The sequence below is a fragment of the Seriola dumerili genome, unplaced genomic scaffold, assembly GCF_002260705.1.
Source record: "Seriola dumerili isolate Sdu_G_001 unplaced genomic scaffold, Sdu_1.0 BDQW01000052.1, whole genome shotgun sequence".
Classification (NCBI taxonomy): Eukaryota; Metazoa; Chordata; class Actinopteri; order Carangiformes; family Carangidae; genus Seriola; species Seriola dumerili.
The window spans coordinates 18,053,777-18,074,067 of record NW_019174307.1 but is presented as its reverse complement, the minus strand read 5'-3'; the positions used below and the strand labels follow the sequence as shown (position 1 = coordinate 18,074,067).

The 20,291-nt window shown below is 41.6% G+C and overlaps 1 protein-coding gene across 2 annotated transcripts in view; it reads right to left on the bottom strand.

Annotated features, from left to right (window-relative positions):
• Positions 1–1,650: 1,650 nt before the first annotated feature.
• The window catches only part of ssfa2 (sperm specific antigen 2), a 34,007-nt gene continuing 15,366 nt past the window's right edge, over positions 1,651–20,291 (bottom strand). For both annotated transcript variants that reach the window (XM_022740541.1, XM_022740542.1), the window contains 12 exons: positions 12,837–12,944; positions 11,817–12,189; positions 10,363–10,579; positions 9,758–9,809; positions 7,024–7,106; positions 4,234–6,018; positions 4,018–4,077; positions 3,558–3,682; positions 3,331–3,442; positions 2,560–2,625; positions 2,118–2,465; positions 1,651–1,838 (listed from right to left, as the gene is read on the bottom strand). In XM_022740541.1, coding sequence (XP_022596262.1) covers positions 1,731–1,838; positions 2,118–2,465; positions 2,560–2,625; positions 3,331–3,442; positions 3,558–3,682; positions 4,018–4,077; positions 4,234–6,018; positions 7,024–7,106; positions 9,758–9,809; positions 10,363–10,579; positions 11,817–12,189; positions 12,837–12,944 — 3,437 coding nt within the window. In that variant the 3' untranslated portion in view covers positions 1,651–1,730. The remainder of the gene's footprint in view (positions 1,839–2,117; positions 2,466–2,559; positions 2,626–3,330; positions 3,443–3,557; positions 3,683–4,017; positions 4,078–4,233; positions 6,019–7,023; positions 7,107–9,757; positions 9,810–10,362; positions 10,580–11,816; positions 12,190–12,836; positions 12,945–20,291) is intronic.

Here is a 20,291-nt window from a genome sequence, read left to right as displayed (position 1 = left end):
TTTTAAGGTGTAGAAGCTCCCAGTTTGACCCTCAGCCGACTTTTATTAAAGATTAAGGAATGTAACCTCTTACTAAAAGGCATGAGTGCATAGATTAAAAGATGATGAAGGCGTTTATAGTATTTTTAAAAGGAATCCCCTGTGTTGCTCTGTCAACACATTTTAGACTCAATTCAACCAAATTATATAAAAAGAAAGATATTTTCTCCATCTCCCTCAGGTGGTGTTTCTCCAACGCAAAGTTTTATGTATACCTCAAAATGTGTCTCTGAGATGTTTGCCCCCACCTCAACACAATGGAAGACAATTGAATTTCATTTGAGGTTTTCACAGCATTGAAAAATTTAATTTATAGATATAAATCTTTAGATTTTTGTGAAATCAAACCCTGTTTTTCCATTTACATTCTATTATTCCCTCTCTGTATAGTAGTGTTGTCTGCCATTCAAGGGATTCAGAGAGAACCATGCAGCATTTAATACAGAGTTACTGTTTGTAATTTCATCTCATTGATCTCAGCCTCTCTGTTTACGTTTCGCTCCCCTATATCTCTCTTATAGCTCTCCATAACAGAGCTGTATTAAGCTGCTGCTTTACACAAGGTAGCTTTTATTGTGACGAAGCCACAGGAAACACAAATTAAACTAAACCGTAACCAAAAAATTCAACGCGCAACATTCCCAGAAACATTGTCCCTGTTATTTGGCTGTTTTCACTTGAACTTCTTCTACTGAAGACATACTCCCAATGAAAACTGTGAAGAGCAGCTGTTCTGTGGATTATTCACAGTAACAGAGACACTGTTTCTGTTTTGAATCTTTTAAAAGCCATTTTTTGAATTGCTGTGAGTGGCAAAAACATCTAATGAAATTTACCTTTATCATATTGCGGTATAGACAGAAATCTCAAAACTGGAACGAGGGACAAGAGGAAATATTTACGTTTTTTGGTAATTAGAGTGATCTAACTGTGTGTAATCTCTGTAGTTCTGAACAGTCGCTATTGACTACATTTAACCCTGATCAATTTGTGAATAATTCAAACAGTGTCCTAGCGACAGCAATAAATATGTTTTGAGTTACAAGTTGCTTATCATTATTATTATTATTATTATTGTTGTTGTTGTTGTTGTTGTTGTTATCATTATTATTATTACTAAATGAACTTGCAGCACAGCTGTATTATGTGGGAAAATATCAATAAGGGGACATGAATTTGAACTTGATCAGGACAGCCTCAAAACTGGGATTAGTAGTGGTTGTAATAGTGGCAGTACTGTTAGCAGTACTAGTAGTTGTAGTCATAGTATTAGTGGCAGTGGTAGTAGTTTTACACTTTTGATCACAACAGTTTAGAAACAGGAAACAGGATGTGGAAAAGAAAACACATTTCTGATGGATGCTGTAAGAGGAGGCGTGGACAGGCTGGTCCAGACTGGCGTTCCCAGCATGCATCGCACTACCTCACTTGAACCAACTAGATAGTGGAAACGTCCTCTCCTGTCTGAGGCTCTGTCCTCTGCCTCTCACTGATGAGGGGGGGGCATGCCACAGGTGAGGTGGGGGGGTGGGGTGGGGGGTGTTCATTTCATCATCAGTGTTACAGACATACAGTGTTCCACACAGACAGTGTTACTCAGCTATACAGTGTTACAGACAGACAGTGGTGCTGCTCAGGCTGTAGTTACTAAGGCTGAAGGTCAAAGAAGTGGTGCTCTGCTGTTGGCATGACTACAGGCGGTGTTGTCTGGTGGGAAGGGGCGATTGCCGAGGCGACACGGCAGCCAACAGCTCGCTGTAGATCTCCCGTCGGACCTCCTGCGCCAAGCTCTCTCGAATCTGGGAAACACAGACAGAGGTGATGAAACCGTTTCAACAGCTGCTGTCTTCCCTGAAAATGTTTCCAAACACAACCAGTTCTCATTGGCTGTTTGGAAATGTTTATCGTCTGTGCACACAGTTAACATTAAACATTTACATAATGGCTTACCCATGACTTCACTTGTTTAACTGCTTGAAGATCATTGATCTTGATGTATCCTTTTTTTCTATATTTTCCATCGATTGTTTGACTTGTAGTAAAGTTACTAGAAAGTCAAAGTGCTAACAGGCTGTTACCTCTCTGATGAGCTGCTGTAGGTTCTCCACTCTGACTCCTCCTGCTGCTCCCTCCACCTCCGGTACCTCTCCACCTCCCTCTCCTCCTCTGTTCCTCTCTCCATCCTCTTCCTCCTCCTCCTCCTCCTTCTTCTCCTTCTCTTCCTCTGTCTGTGTGTTGGGTCGAGGAGGAGGGATGGGGGTTATGTTGATTGATGCCTTGTACACGCCTTGTCTCTGCTCGCCTTCTCCTTCCGCTCTTCCTCGGACTGGACTGGATGATCGGGAGGAGGGGTTGGTGGAGGGAGCGTTACCATCATAGCTGAGCTCTGATTGGAGGAAGAGCTGCTCTCTGAGGAGGTCTGACACCTGGAAAGACAGGGAAACATTACATTTAGACAAACTTTAGCATTATTAGCTTGAGAATAAACGTGTATGTGTGTGTGTGTGTGTTTGTGCTGACCGGCTCCATGGCTCTCAGTGCAGAGGTGGTAGACAGGCTGTCAACACTGCTGTCTCTATGGAGACCCTGGGGAGGAAAGCAGGACTGACAACATTACTCTAATGTCATGTCACATGTTCTCAAAGAGGTTGATAACTTATTGCAGTTATGGTAGCTGACTAGTCAATCCATATATATATATATATATGGATATATGGATATATTGCCTGTACAGTGTATACCTTTTGTTGTGTGTGTGTGTGTGTGTGTGTGTGTTTTTAACTTGTCCGTGTATGTTCACTGTGTTAAATGTGTTACAGGTAGAGTACAACATACGTGTGACTTATGTGTGTATACCCTGTGTTGTGTGTATTAGTATGTGTATTGTATTTGTGTTAGCTGAGTGTATGTGTCCCATGGTATGTATGTGCGTGTTGTGTGTTTTTGTGTTTGTGTACCTTATTGTGTGTGTGTGTGTGTGTGTGTGTGCGTTTATACCCTGTGATGTGTGCCCTCTGTGTATATGCCTTAAGTTGTGTGTGTATTGTGTGTTCTTTTTATACCCTGTATTGAGTATTTTGTGTAGTACACCCTGTGGTGTGTGTGCTTTCTGTGTACAGCCTGTTTTGTCTTAATTCCGTTGTTTGTGCATTTTGTGTTTTGTGTGTTCACATATTCTGCTGTGTGGGTGGTCGGCACATACTCTCTGGTTTGTGTTGCTTGTGTATATCTGTGTTTCCTGCATATACTCTGTAGTGTGTGTGTGTTTGTGTGCGTAATGTGTGTATATACCCTGTGCTGTGTGTGTGTCAGCTCCATCAGTCTATCTTCCAGCTGCTGTTCCAGCTCCTGCAGTTCCTCTCTGACTGCTGATCTCAGAGACTGAAGCTGCTCCACCTCCATCCTACACGCATGAACACACACACATACACACACACATACACAAGGTTTGCTAGTATCACATGTCAACACAGGACAGATTACTGTGAAACATGTATCCTCTTGCTGTCATGAGTCACCTGTCAGCAGGGCTCAGGTGTTTATAGACCAGAGCTTGCTGTCGGATGATTGACAGCTCCAGATCCATCATCTGACTGCGGAACACGTTCAGACTCCGCCTCTTCTGCTGAAACTCTGCCAGAGACTGAAAACAGAGAGAGAGAGAGAGAGAGAGAGAGAGATAAAGTGAAACACACTTTATCGTTACTAACGACAACAACAGTCCACTCTGTTGCCTCCTGGATGGACAGTATGTAAATTTTATATTATGCAAAGCTAATATGTGAATTTATTACATGACTGAATACAGAATGTGTTCATGTCATGGAAATCCACTAAAAGCTATATATAGTGTGATTTAAATAGACTGCAGGGACTTTCACCACTGGATTTAAAAACACAAATTTAACTACTGTGTTTACTGTGTGAAGGAAAAGGAAGATGGATGTAAATTACAGGGGTGTCGAGGGATGACAGTACCTGGTGGCTGGGTTGAGCTGCTCTGTGCTCACTGAACATGTCCGGAGTGTCGGCTCGGTTCTGGATGGAGGATAGGAAGACGAACACTCACTTTACATGAATAACAAAATAACTTTAACGTGTGTTTACAAGCAGGACCAGAACCACAGACTACAGCTACAGCGACTAGAGCTGAAGTAACAGGAGCTTGAGAGAGTGCGACTGCAGAGGACTAACCTGGCTCAGACTCTGAACCGTCCCTCTGATGTCATGCAGAACTCTCCTCAGCTGCATCTCGGTGCTGGACGGGCCCTGGCCGGGTCCTAGACTCGGGTGGAGGCTGTGACCTTGGCTGAGGGCTGACGTCAGGCCCGGGAGGAAGCCTGGAACAGTCGGCGCGAGACCCGGATGGAGGCCGTGCTCTGGGGCCGACAGCGGACACTGGTTGACAGGGTGGGGGAACCCTAGGTTTGGATTCGTGTTGTAGCCATGGTAACCCAGGTAGGGAGAGGCAAACTGTGAGCCATGAGGAGCGGCATGGTAAGGCGAATGATGACTGTACGAATGGTTGTAGCCCTGGTGGTGCATTATGGGAGATCCGGGATGCAGGTTACCCATACTGAGGTGGTGATGAGCTGTGGAAGATGAGGGCTGATGCAAGTTGGAGAGGCTGCCGTGCTGGGGGACTGGGGGAGTTGTAGGCTGGTGGAGACTAGTCAGACTGGAATGGTGGTTCAAGGAGTGGTTGTGGTGGAGGTTGGGAAGACTGGCGTACGGATGGAGAGGGGAGGGGTACTGCGGGTGAGGGTTCAGAGTGAAGTGGTATGGGCTGGGGTTAAGGCTGGGACTAAGGTTGGGACTGGGACTTAAGTACTGATCTGTCGGATTAGGATTTGGGTTAGCATAAGAGAATGACATCGGTGCTCGATTCCAACTTTGCTGGTTTTGGTTGGCACTCAGGTTTTGTTGGAAGTGGCCAGGCTGCTGCTGATTGGAGGAAAGATCAGGGACGCTCTGGGTGCTCCAGGAGGGGGCATGGCCTCCTGGTGACAAATCAGGAGGAGGGCTGGGGCTCTGCAGGGAGTAGGATGACCTCATCAGGTAGCGTGGGATGGCTTTAGGTGGGATGGGGGAATCTGTGGGAAGCCTTAGTGGTTGGTTGTTAGAGTGAGACGAGGAGGAGGGGTTTATGATCAGAGTGGACAGACAGTTGGTTTGTCCTTCCTCCTCCGCTTTCTCACTGTCCTCCTCATCTTCCTTGTCCTCTCCGGCCTCCTGGTTGTATTTGAAGGAGAACCTGGGCTGGGTGGACGACGGCTGTCCTCGTCCAAACTGGATCCTGACAGAGGACACGACCCTGGAGGGCGAGAGGAGCGAGGAGGGCAGGGAGGAGGACCTCTGTAGGGGGATGCCACGTCTTCCTCGTCCTCTCCCTGGGGTCTCGACCCTCAGCCCACCCCTGCTCAGCTGGTACTGTTTGGCTCGGTTCAGAGCACTGAGGACCGGAGAGGATGGAGCAGAAGGACAGGATGAATCAGAACCGTCCAAGGATGCGTGCTCTTCTTGGGTCTCGTCCCCATCTTTCACTCCCATTGTAGGGGGCTTTGTGTCCGCAGCGGTCTCTGTCTGGTTCTGAGTGTCTTGTGGTTCTTGTTCTACAGCAGACATACTATGTAGAATCTCCGGTTCTGGTTGTGGTTCTGGTTCAGGATCAGTCTGGCCCCCATTCTCAGCTGGCTCCTGGTCCCGGGTCTCATTCTGCTGCTCTCCCATTGGTCTGTTCCTGGGGAGCTGGTGAGCTGTGTACTGTGTAACCTCCTCTGAACTCCCATCATGCTCGTCTTCTTCCCTGGATCTGCTCCTCCCATCAGCCTCACCAGCGCCACCAGGCCCCGCCTCTTCCTCTCTGGCATCTGGCAAAATGAACGCTGGTTGGTCCAGTGCGAGGGGCGTGGCCACATCTTGTGACGGGTGTGATGTCACAGTGGTCTCACTGTCACAGCTGTCACTACTTTCCTGCACCTAATTAAAATTAAGTATCAATTAATCACTAGACATGGAAGAAGTCACCTGCTTAAGTCAAAGTACATTACTATTAATATTTACTTTTAAGTATCAAAAGTAAAAGTCTCATTCTGCTGCACAAATTTATATTAACTGATTTTTTTAGGGGGGCTCTTATATAATCTTTGATTTTTTTGGGAAATATTGGATAATTTTACCTCTTTGAATATCAAACAGTTATTTAAACAAAAGCATCTGAGAAGTTTTGAAGGGAAAACAATCACTGAACTGCCAACAACTCCTACACATCTAAAATGTGACAATGGATCCAAACTGCACACTGAGTTTTGTAAGAGGTCACAAGCAAGGTTTTGCTGCGCTGTGAAGTAAATTCAAAGCAGAAATTTGGAGCCAATTAGTGGTTTAGTATAATAAGATTAAGTGTAGCAGCAGCATTAAATTCACCATGAGATTCATATTCAATAATGAGTTGAGTGGAATAATTCTGCCATTAATAAATGCCAAAAATTGTAAAATAATGTAATTTCTTGTGTTTTCATATGGAAAATCAAATCATTTTCCCTCTTAAAAGAAAAGCCTGACATCTACTGAGGGTCTACGTAGAGACAGTATCATATGCTGTACAGATTGTAAAGCCCACTGAGGCAAATTTGTGAATAACTTACTTATATCAATGTGTGTGTTTGAGTCCTTATTTCTAAGTCTGAAGGATTTTATTTGCTGGACCCTTTCTACAGACGTTAGAGACTCTGCAGCAGCTAAAGTGGTTCTGAATGTTTTTTTCCTGAAAGATAAATGATCCAGACTGGGATACAAGCTCTTATTACACACCATTAAATAATTTTCCTGCAGTTCACCTGTGACTAATCTGCAGGCGTGTTTCTCCTCCTGGTGTGATGAGACTCTGACTGGAATTAAATGAGTCAGTTCAAATAATTTAAAAGGGTCAAAGGTGGTGACCTAAGCTCAGATGAAGATTTTGAATAAAACACTCAAACAGACCTTGAGGTAGCTGTTGGAGTCGGCTGAGGGCTCCTCAGCAAAACCACTGCTGTCTGACTGCTGACTGACTGTCCTCAACAGATCTGAGAGAGAGACACAGAGAATAAAAAACATCATGATTATTCTGCAGTACCAAATCTGTCCAGCAGGTGGCAGAGTAGACTCATTTATACTGAACATAAAGAGTCTGTCCTGCCTGAGATCTGAGTAAATTGAGACAAATGAAAAATGTCTGCTGCATACTGAAAGAGACTGTGTTTATACAGTATAAACCCTCATATATACACTCTTATATACAGAAATATACTCAATAGATACTCAGCAGAGACTCTACTTGGAGGATATAAAGTGGAGAGACAGAAGCTCCAGTCAGATTTTGTGTTTTAAATCTGGTTAAACAGATATGAGTGATTTAGACTCAGGCCAAAATTTGATTTGTCAATTTAAAGAATCGTAAAAAAACAATTTCATTGTATTCTTCAACTCAGAGCAATGCTGAAAGGTCTAAATTAAATTACTGTTACTGTTACTGTTACCCACAATGCTACTGCCAGGATTTTTGACTAATACAAAAAGGGCACAGCTCTGGATCCCTATATCTTTTACTGTGCCATGTAACAAACTGATACTGATACTGATTTCCAACAGAATCCTATAGGATTGTTATAAAAATCTAAAAATCTCAGAATTTCTATCGCCTTTAGTGTTTAGCTCTTTCAGGAATTTCAGTCGTTTTGGAAACATGCATTTCAAGTCTTGCAAGACTTTCATCTTTATCAGAATCATCATGACGCCTTATTGAAAATCTAACTTGTCCTCGTGGCTTCTTGGAAAATCATGAAAAGGTGACACTGATTTGGCTCGTTAAGGATTAAATTTAAGCCCTTAAATTTATTCAAGCCAATTACCATCATACAGTTAGAGGTTCTACATAAAAGATACAGTACAGGTGTGGTTGAATGACTATTACAATTTAACGTTTATACTTTTTTCACAATTACATTAAAGAAAAATCTAGATTTAGAGAGATACAATCCTGCAGTATCAGACCTGTGGAATCAGGTCTGTCTAAATAAATGTGTATTCACACAGAGCTTGACGCAATGTGGAATGAACGCAAACAAGTTAATGGAAATATGCAATTTGAAGGGAATTTGGCCAGTGTATCGTTCCTGGGCCACTTGGTATTTTTAAAAAGGAAAAAATCTTTTTAATAGAGTTTTAATTTGGGGTTATCCTATCTTTTGGTTCTTTTTATTGGCTTTTTATTTGTCCTGTTGGTTTTATTGTTTTTTTTTTTGTTTTTTTTTTATTATCATCATTATTATTATCATTATTATTAGTAGTATTATCATTCAATAATTACTGATATTACTATCTAAGCCAGTGAGACACATTGTTACAGTCTGAACAAAGTGCTATAGAAGGAGCTGTGTGTTTGAAGCAGGCTAGTCTAACCCTGATGGCAGACTTAAGTTAATAAAAACATTACATAACACTACTTTGGTATTTCGGTGATTTATGCGCATAGTTTAGCTCTAGTGGTGGAGAAAATATCATGTTTCGGTATTCTTTGTGTAACTGAAATTCCTAAAATATGAGCCTGACTTACTGGATCAAGCCTGACTTATACAGTCTATCTGTGCAGACTGTGTGTGCTGACAAATGTGTGAACGTGTCTTTTGTGGTCTGAACATCCTTGATAATACAGACATTGTTTAATGAGCCTGCTGATTTTTGTTTCCTATCAGTCAGGCACAGAGCTGCATTACATAAGAGTTTATCTAATACACTTTTAATAGAATCTGCCAAGGTCTCGACCCCCTCTATACATGGCAGTTTCAGTATTTCCCCTGGCACTCAGACACCAACCAGTAATTTAAAGATTAAATAATTAGTTTATTAATTTATTAGGTCATTGACAGTAAACAACTGGCAACAATTTTGATGATCATTTAAATCATTTCTATGCAAAATTGTCAAAAATTCACCTGTACCAGCTTCTCAAAGGTGAATATTTACTAGTTTTTCCCCAGTTTGCTGTAAAAGTTAACTCAACATCTTTGGATTTTTGACAATGTTCAGACATTTGAATGTTCATTTGTGCTTCAGTGGATAATGATGGGCATTTTTTACTATTTTCTCACATTTTATATACTAAGTAATCAATAGATTGTTATAGAAAATACTGTCAGGCCTACTGATGATGAAAGCAACTGTTGGTTGCAGCCTTACAGTCCTCTGATGATGGAATAATACAACCTTGCTGTCTGTAAATTATTTGACACAAATAGAAAATTTGATAATTTAATTAGACCGACCAGACCAGAGCCACAAGATGGAGGGTGAAGGACATGTTAATATTTTAATTCAATGGTGCAAATTTCTAATAAATTTGTGATTAATTAAATTATGTAGAGCCAAGTGATATGAAGTAAGCATGAGGGATTTGGGGCCTTTAAGGACCTGGGGACCTTGGGCAGGTTCAAACTTTGCCAGGTTGGTAACCCAGCCTTGGGCCGATGTTGTCTCAATATTGTCTCATATTCCCGCCAGTGGTTTCACACTATTCCAACAAAGACAGGTGAGAAGAAGACTACTAGCAAGTAAACACAGATGTAAAGAAAAAGTGCAGAGGGGTAAATGAATGTCAACATAACTTTTGTTTGTGCGCAGGAAAACGCCACAGGACATTAAGGTAAGAAGTTGACATCAGAGGTCGGGGTAAACTCACCGGTGGCTCTGGAAGTTCTGGATGGCAGACCCTCATCATCGTTACTCTGGATCTAAACGACAAACAACAGACTGGATTTTAAAATAAAGAAAAAAAGAGCAGCACCTTCACTCAAAGAAAAACCTGAAACCTTTCACTAACTGGCTAGTCCGTAAACAACAGGGTGGCTTTAAGCAGATACACTGGGTCAACATGCTTGTCCACCTACAGCAGCAGACTTTCGTCTGGGTCGTCAGCAGGTAAAATTGCCCTGAAGTTCCAGGTGTATTTACTCCATCATGCAGAATCGTCAAACAGGTTTTCACCTTGGTTTTCCACTGACAGTCGAGTCAGAAAAGCTGTCCAATCATCAAATATCTCTTTAAATCACACCTGAATGCACCAAGAACAGAGCCACGCCTGCTTTACAACAGATACGTTAACCAACACTTGTCATTGTAGGATTGTGAGTTTTATGAACAGAGGAGAACATCACACGTTCTTTGCATGGAAGGTGATTTACATGATTAGAGAGGAGCAAACATCAGAACCCTGAAGAACACTACATCTCTGTGTGGGAGGAGGTTGGATATTAGAACCCGAGAGAGCGCAGGAGAACATCGTACCTCCTCCATGTCGAAGGAGTCGGCATTTTCGGTGCGGAGCTGGGCCAGCTGCGGTGGGGCCAGGGTGGGCGGAGCTTTCTCTGGGGTTGAGGTCAGGTTCTTCTCCTCTTTGACCACCTGAGCTCCCTCCTCTGTTCTCTGATTGGATGACTGAAGGTCAGCTGACCCTGTTTGATGCTCTCCATTGGCTGCTGGTGCAGTGCCGCTCTGTTCAGGACTGATGGGAGGCCAGATGTTAGTCAACAGCAACAATACAGACTTGAAGTGCATTTACTCAAGTACTGTGTTTGAGTACAAATTTCAGGTGCTTGTACTTTAAGTATTTTATTGTATGCTACTTTATATTTCTAATCCATTACAATTCAGATGTAAATATTTAACTTTTTACTCCATTAGATTCATCGGACAACTTAAGTTACTAGATACTTAACAAATTAAGATCTTACATAAAAAACATACGATAAAGCCATAAAATGCATAACATTGTTAAATATTAAACCAGTGGTTTCCAACCTTTTTTGGCTTGTGACTCTGTATCAAAAAAAAAAATAAAAAAAGATAGTGTCTAATTTGGGCCTCTTGTCAGTTTCAGATGTCTAGGACTTGTTACGAGTTCCAACAAAAACCTACGCTCATTTGGTTTCATTTAAACATGTCAAATAATCCATCATTTCACAAAAAAGCAAGATTAATAGAAAAGTCCAAAAGTCCTAAAAATTGTGTATTAGAACTTTTAGTCGAACTGCTTTTACTTCTTTCCTCTCCCATTAATCATCACATGGCCCCTCAGATTTATCTTGTGACCCTTTGGAGGGGCCTGACACCTAGGTTGGGAACCACTGGACTAAACTACCTGACTGTATATGAAGCTGCTACAATACAATAGTATTACTACAACAGTAAAATGCTGCTTACACATTGATAATTCAGTATTAACAACCTAATAACATCGAATATATATACTATAATATACATGTACGGCTCACAGGGGCAGGTTTTCTATGCAACAAATGCTTTTACTTTGATATCTAAGTACATTTTGCTGATAATACTTATGTTATTTTGCTCGAGTAAGATTTTAAATGTAGGACTTTTAGTTGTAATTAAGTATTGTCACTTTATTGTACTGGTAATTTTACTTAAAGCTACAGTATGTAACTTTGTTATAATATGTTTTCGTTCCAAATATGCTCTAAAAATATAGAGGTGCTGTCAGATGACTGTGTAACCCAGAATCATTGAACAGCCTGGCAGCAGTGCAGAGATATTATCTTGTGAAGTTTTTGAGTGAGTGTTTCCTTTCTAACCAATCAGAGAAGGCCAACGTCAGGGTGGGAGCTCGCAGCTGTCAATCAGTATGTGAATATTGCATATTGTAGCTTTAAGTAGATGATATTGATTAGAGTGCTTCTTCCACCAGTGCAAACTGCTTTAAATATTAGCTCCACCAGTACCTGTTGTCTGTAAGCCGATCTGTCTCTCCATCCCCGTTGGTTTCCTCGGTAACCGTCGCCAGGGAACAGCTGTCTTTTTTGCGGACATGTTTCTGGCTGACTGTCTCCCCCTGGTGGGTTGGGTCAGTGCTGCAGCCGTCCTGCTCTGAGCTGGCGTGTGCGTGACCGTTGGTGTGCGTGTGATCAGAGGATGTGTGTCCGTTCACCTGTGTGTGCTGGTTAGGTGTGTGTGTTTCAGGTGACTCGGGGGCGGCTGCGAGCAGGTTGTGTTTGCTGATGGTTTTCTTGAGGAGTTTGGCGACGTTCAGAGCAGAGTTGGTTCTCTTCAGAGGAGGAATCGATTCATCACCTCCCCCTTCTCCTACTTCTCCTCCTGAACGTGACAAGATGAAGAAGATAATGAGTTAAAGAACGAGATTTTGAGAGTGGGATAAAATAAAATTGTTGTACCCACGTCTCCAGTAGATAACATGTCCAATATGTTTCACAACTGTAAACACTCAGTGTGACTCCAGCTGTAGGCCTGCCCCTCATGAAATCAGAAAATTTAATTTGAGGCGGACATATTGTTACAGAAAGATTGTTCTAACAAACCCCAGCTGCAAATTTTACATAGCACTAATTCCTTCAGTATAGATTAATGTCATCCTCAACACAGTTTCTATTTTTTTTTTCAAGAAATACCCATCTAACCCACCTCTTAATTCAAGTTTTTCCTTGCTTCTTTTTTTCCCAGTAAATGTTACATTGCGATCAATGAAACTCAACAGTTTCCTGAAGATTTTTCACATTAAGAGCCTACCAATAGCAGGCTGGAATGTAATTTAATGTAAAAAAAAAAATGAATGAAAACAATTGATTTATCAAGACAAAAGGTAAGCATGCAAGAACCTTTGAGTCTGCATTAACTAGAAATCTGGTGAAACTGGGAATAAAAGCCTGTCTCTAATATAAACCGGTTCCGAATAGGGGCCATAATAAAATCACAATTTCAGCATTTACAGTAGCTGCCACGGTTACCTTGGTCCCTGGAGCTGATGCGTTGGACAGGCTGACCAGAGACCTGACTGTAGAGCTGGAAGAACTCATTAGCTACTGTGGTCAGGACCTCGATCTGACGGAAACGACCTGTGATGGACAAAAACAAAAATACAGTCACAAAGTGCTTCACAGAGACCATATGCAAACTACATGTAAAAACAACATTACCTATTACCTTGTTTATTTAGGAAAAACAAAGATGTTTTTCCCCTTTTCTTGTTGTGAGGGGGGTTGTAAGTTGCTTTGCTTTGCTCTCTGGTTGGTGGGAGCTGTTAACACTGTGTGTTAGTGTGTAAATATAAGAGTTGTTATTTCTGTATGTCAGCTAGCAGCAACAAATAATAAAAATGACTCTGTGGCAATGTTTTGTGAAGGTATTCAGTATCAAAATATAGTTGGAAAGCAGCTATTATTTCAGTACTTTCTGTGTTTTTATCACTGGTTGCTCTGGACCTAAAGGGAACATGGAGGTGAAGGCTACATTCAAAGATACAGTCAAACAGGTCGTATGTAGTTGGCTAGCTTTGTAAGAAGTCCAAAAATATTTAGTGAAAGCAGCAAGAGGAAGAAGCCAGAAACCAGGAGGGAGACCGTCACATCCACAGCTGTAACAGGCCAATCACACTTGGGCCCTGTTCACAAAGTAGACAACTTTAAGTTCAGGTGTGAACGCACCCAAGACGTTTAAGGACACATTTGAGATCCGATCACTCAGACCATATTCACAGGTGGTCTGGGCCACACGAGGCCACATTCTTTTAGCAGAGTGAACACAAACGCCTCCTGGGCCACACCGAAGGACCGCCTACCGTACTGACGTCCTCTGCCACAGTCTGATTAGTCCCAACACTGTTTCATTATGAACCGAAAATATTTTACTATTTCAAAAAGATATTTCAGTGTAGAGCTGTGTGCAGCACATTGATTTGCTAAGAACCTCCTTCCTGCTCGCTCTCGCTCTCTCTCTCTCTCTCTCTCACACACACACAAACACATTGACAACAGATCCCTCCTTCACGGTCGGACTGGCTAAAAACAACAATGCATACATGTCTGTTTGCATATCGAGCAAGTGAGATCCAATCGCAAGTGGTCACTCGAGACATGTGGAGACACAAGCCAGGTACGAACTGACGTACTTAGAGCTGTCCACTTGTGATCAGATCACTGAGGACGCATGTAAATACCAGGTCTGAACAGATCCTTTGTTTACAAAGCCAACAGCTGATGGAATAAAAAAAACCTCATACATCTACTGTGCCACCACTAATGAGGCAAAACCTCTGTCCTGATGGAAGCAAACTCCTTGAGTAAGATGAGATGTTTACAGTAGGGAGCCTAAAGATTGAGAACAAAGGATTTCGAAAAATTTTAAGACCATTTCTTTGAGTGTAATAACTGGGAGTGAGTAGATCAAAAGGCAGATTAGTTAAGAGTCTGAACATGTCAACATCCAGCTGCCAGGCAACGCTATTCCCTCTCTGAGCCAGTTCACATATCTCTGCTGCTTGGATGTTTCCTGTTGTCTCTGAGCTGGTTTTTAAAGCACTCCCCAAAACACATCCATCTTACAAGGTCATTCAGTCTCATCTTCAGCCTTATGGGGACAAAGGAGTCTTATTTCATTTCAAACCGGAGTAAATAAGTTAAGTGCAGTCCCAAAGGAAGTGCATATTTTAACCTAATTTCCAAAAAATAGAAAAAGAAAATGGTAATTAAAAGTCTTATACTGTATAAAGTTAGATTCCCATGTCTTTTTTTATTGTAAAACAGGTCTAGGTTCTATATTAATACTGTGAAAGTGTCAAAGCACTCCACAGAGAAAAACGCACACAGCCTGTAAAACGAGGCGTCAGGACTTCTAGAACTTTGTGATGTCACAACAAAGCAGCCACCGCTCTCAGCCATGCCCCAGGCCCCGCCCACCCAGACCCACCACTCAACCTTGAAGGATTTGGTTTCTCTGAATGTTTAACGGAAATCTGTTATAATTTTATTCAATCACTCAGAAAACAGTCAGCCAATCAGAATAGGGGCTCAGAGCCTCTGATCTGATTGGCTCACCAACCTGTTGTTACTAGAGCTCCAGAGAGCAGATGTAAAACTATGTTCAAACATTTTTTTTTACTTAAAACCACAAATATATCTTCTTATGAATATCTAAACATCAAATAAAACACCAGAAAAGTATAAAATATAGGACATTTAATGTGTTTCCATCCACCACTCTTATGTAAATATTAGGAGTTGGGTGCATCGAGATAAACAGCTGATGGTGTTAATTCTCCATCTGAGTGCTATTACACCACTTCAGACGAAGAGGACACAATAAGATGGAAAAAAGAGAAAGAAACCTCAAACAAACATGAAAAAACATGTTTCAGGTACTAATTTGGATTATTGCGTCATGTCCAGCATTTCTACACAGGGTTTTTTTTAATACACAAATTGAAAATGTGCATAAAAACGGACAGATGGAAATGCTTGAGCTGTCTCTAAACTCACTATATGGTGCAATAGATTTATATCTGTAAATGAACTTTATAGATATCTATCTATATATGAGTGTTTATTATATAGGAAGTAATGAGTAAGAGAGTGAGTTCAGATACACACAGACTAAGGAAGATCACTGCCCCAGAAAGAAGAAAATAGCACTTTATTCACAAAAAAAACAAACTATTATTGGAAACAGATGAAATATCTTCCATCCCACTGACAGAGTCCTACACTTGTTTGAAAAAAGAGTTTCGGATTCTTTAAGTTTCTGCAGTAAAAGACTGGGGAAAAAAAACGCTTCATGTTGGGACTGAACACAGACGTCAGAGCCCCTCCTCCCTCCTTCCTCCTTCTTCTTCTATGGTTGTGTAAGTCGAGCTGTCAGTCTCGTCTTTAACAGGATGATGACTTGCATACTTTCCTTCCTTCCTCCCCTCCTCCTCTCCATCGCTCTGTGTCTAAATACTTGTCAGTCTGTTATGAAACACAGATTTCTGTCTTCTCTCTGTGGCTCTGTAAATTCTGCGTAACTCTCTCTGATGTTACAATATCACCTGAAATAGAGCGCATGCCTACCCTCTCTTACTGTCTCACCTCTGACCCCATCGGGACCTCGTAACTCCTAAAAACAGATCTGTTGGTTGTTAAATTTTATTGTTGAGTTACATCACTGCTGTCATGAGAAAATATAGATTATAGAAGGACTGAAACAGAACAAAGATCCAGAAGTGAACTGCAGATACTGTGATTACATACTATGCATTTTAACCACGAGGCTACCAGGTCGGCCAAAAATCAACACATCTCCACAGTAAAGACCAGTTGTACTGAAAACCTGATCTGAGCCGACTTTAGAAAGATATTTAAAAAAATACATACATACACATAAGCTACACCTGTGTGCACATCCATGGGTCGGTGGCAAACAGGAACTGAAATAGGTAATTCTACAAACTTTTGTTGCCAATTTGAAAACATGCAAACAAACGTAGGCTGAAAAAGTCTCAAAAAAAAAAACAGCATAACTCACTGAATCCACAACTCTGCAGCTCTACGGGGCTTTTGAGCCCTATTTAGCTCCTTGTTTTGGTTGGCACATTTACTGTATGGTTCAGTATTAGTGCGTTCATTAACCTCATTTCCAGCTGCAACAGACAGCTGTTTTCAGAGAGCTCTTGATAAACCCACAAACAGCAGACAGACCAAGTTAGTGACTAGCTGGTGAAGACGGTGGAATTGGCAGAGACAAAAACTGGAGCTAAAAGTTGAGTGAAAACTGGACTTAGATTTATCAGGTGGACACAAACACAACTCCAATGTGATAATAATGTTGCTCTGTGTCTGCTAGACGCATTAACGGGCAACTACTTGCTAAAATGTTAGCCGTAACAACTTTTTTAAGTTGATAAAATGTCCGAGTCATGCTCTCAGTTTATTCTGCTGTCACCAAATTGCCAAAAAAAAAAATCAATTGTTGTACCTTTAAAACAAGCTAAAGGATTCTGAAAGAAGCTACAAGAAACAAAAACATAAAAAACCTTGAAGTTAAAACACATATTGAACAAATTATTGTATCAAATAGTCAGTCAAACAGACAATCGTACAGTTATTTCAGTCACATCTGCATACGACTACAGAACATGAACCTCTTATTACAGCAGCCTCGTGTGACGACAGTAATACTGTGTGAGTGTGTTTCCTGCTGACTGCTGACTCTGCACTAATGCTCATTCTTAGGATCCTAAAACAGGAAGTGAGGAATAAGAGAAAACGACACGTACTCGCTCTTTTTTCTACTCCTCATCCCAAGAGATTCTTTCAGATGGTGAGAACAGGGCTTACATAACAAACAACAACACACACACACACACACACACACACACACACACACACACACACGTGTCTGGGATCCAGGGAAACGATGGGACAGTATGAGAATGTTCTGGAAAAGAAGAAAGATTCCAGGAACCACAGACAGACCAGAGACTGTTAAAGGAGCAGTTCGCTTAAAAAAAAAAAAAACACACACACAGATCCAGTTCTGATCGGCGTCGATGCAGCTGGTTTTAAACCAGACATTTACAGCATCAGGTTCAACCAACATCAGTATCAGTATGCTTCAAGATAAGTGCCTGTCAAACAGCATCTTAAACCTCTCCCCCATGCGCGCACACACACACACACACACACCCACACACCCACACACACACACACACACACCCACACACCCACACACACACACACACACACCCACACACCCACACACACACACACACACACCCACACACCCACACACACACACACACACACCCACACACCCACACACACACACACACACACACACACACTTCAGTTTGACCAGGTGTGCAGAGGTGAGGAAGTAACCAGGACTTGAATTTTCTCCACACAGTTCTCCAAGAGGTTCAACACTGTGAATACCCTGGAGGGGAGACTGTCCAAAAATATGTACAATTATCCTCACAATTATCCTCACTTCAATGATGATCACATCTCGCCCCTCTCTATGAAAGCCAGCTTTTCATCCCACCTTAAAGTGTGGTGGTTCAGAAGAGCTACGAACACTACAAACTGATTTGTTTCTGAGCACACTGTCACCTTTAGTAAAATGTACAGTTCGGTGCATGTTTAGATCCTTATCCATCATGCAGCACAATCAGGGAAAAATCTGACTGGTGCCAAATACATTCTGAAGCATAACAACAAGCCCAAACATACAGCCAGAGTCATAAGAACTGTCTTCAGAGACTCGCACCAGATGGTCTGAGCTCCTACAGAGCCCTGATCTCAACATCACGGAGTCAGTCTGGGATCACATGAAGAGACAGAAGACACTGAGACAAGTTCTCTAAGATACTTGGAACAACCTACCCACCAAGTACCCTGAAAAACTGAGTGTATGTACTGAGGAGAACTGCTGCACAATAATATACTCATTTGATTTCGTTTTTTTTTTAATTTTTTTTTTTATGTGTACTGCACTTTGTATTTATTTTTCGTGATTAAACATAAGTTGTAAAGTAACATCTAATCATAAAGCAATCTATGATGTCTTTAACTGACCTGACAATCCACTGTTAAAGATCTTTTAAACAATTCCTCTGGCAAAAGTTTTAATTGTTAGAAAAATTTAAAAATCCTGGTAAGAAATTGGCCCAGTCTGAAGATGTTCTTACACCTAATCTGTCTGGTTTGTTTCAAACATTTTTCTGTTTACTTCCCTTCATTTTGGCTCGTGTGAAAGCTGCCAGTGAAACTAAACAACTGGACTGAAACCACTTGGGAAGGAGACCATTAGCATTATTTCTAAATTGCTATATTGCTATAGATCATATATATATAGATCAGAAGATCACAGTTCTCACAGGAGTGTTTTTGAGTGAAACACTGTATCTGTATCTAGCACAGTCCATGTTACTTCCACACCACAAACGAACCACGCTAGAGTCCACTTGGAGGCAGGCCAAGACTCTCCTGTCCAGGCGGTCTAGGCCGGGTTGCTTAGTTTGCACCAGAGTTCGACTCAGAACTTTCACAGCCCAAAACAAACCGAACCAAACGGACAAACACACCAGAGTTTCTTACGACCGACCCAGATGTATGTCCTGCTTTTGGGCCGTTTGTCCTGCCTCTGTAGGATCCTGCACCGCTGCCTGCCACCATCTTTCCTGATGATACCACGGAGGGGCACCAAAGATGGATATTTTCTGCACATAGTGCGTTTGCATGATCGAAGTTAGTGAGTCAAAGCATTCCGACAGTGAACTAACTCCTCTTTACTGCTTTCTTTTTCTCTCAGCAGGCCCTTTGATGTGTACTTGTTCATTAATATTTTTGTCATCATGAGTTGTTTTTCTGCCCATCAGACTGTGGTTCCCCTAAACACTGGCTCTCGTCTCTTCTCCTGACTCAGTTCATTGAGCCTCAGTGGGCATGCCACCAAACAGCTCGTGACTCATTTAGTTGTTATCTGCAGATAACAAAAAAATTAGCTTGTGCTCCTGAGATAAGAAGCAGTTGGAAACAATATGTATGTATGAGCAGTCACGCCTGTTCTCAGTGTACATAACGCACAGCATCAGGTTGTTTGTTTTAGACATCTATGGTACAGGTTAGTACCTCTGGTGGACTTTGACCAACAGGAAAATAAAAAACCTGAATCCCGAACAAATGGCAAGACTGATCAGAAATCAGTTTGTTTACCCGTGACCACCTGATCAATTCATTATGTTTTTCTGTGGCCTTTCAAGTATTTGAACAAAATAATCAAAGAATTAATCTATTGACCTTATGCGTTTCAGTAACAAGGAAGTTCTACGACTCCGTTGTTTTGTGTATGAACTTCCTGTCTGCACCAGGGGTGGGAATGTGTTGCTTTGTGTAAGTGAACATCTGCTGCGTGTGATAATGCTGCAGTGGCATTTTAGCAAATATATAACTAGTTACACAATAAAACATCACAGCGTGAAGGGCAGCCACAGCTGGAGGAGACTGAGACACATTCATTCACAACAGTCTGATAAACGTCGACTGCACACTTGTGAGAGATGTCTCTTCTTCCTCAATGTGTCTCACTGTGGGTTAAATAACTGGTCATACATTTACATAGAGCTAATTAGATCATTCTTCCTGCACAGAGCTGGAATAATGTCACCGTTACAACAGTCACAGTGACGGGTCAGAGTGTGTTTTATTATGTGTAACTAACGACATGACATCATAACAGACGTCTGATTGTTGCCGTTCAAAAGGTGTTGACACAGAGTCACAGTGGAAACTCATTTGATTAGTTACACTGTTATATTGCACCATGACATGGGCTTATTACTGTTTAACAAGCTGAATACTGTAATTCATATTTTCAATATCAACAGAGTGAAAATTTTGTGGAAATGTTTTTGTGAATTTGTTCATTTG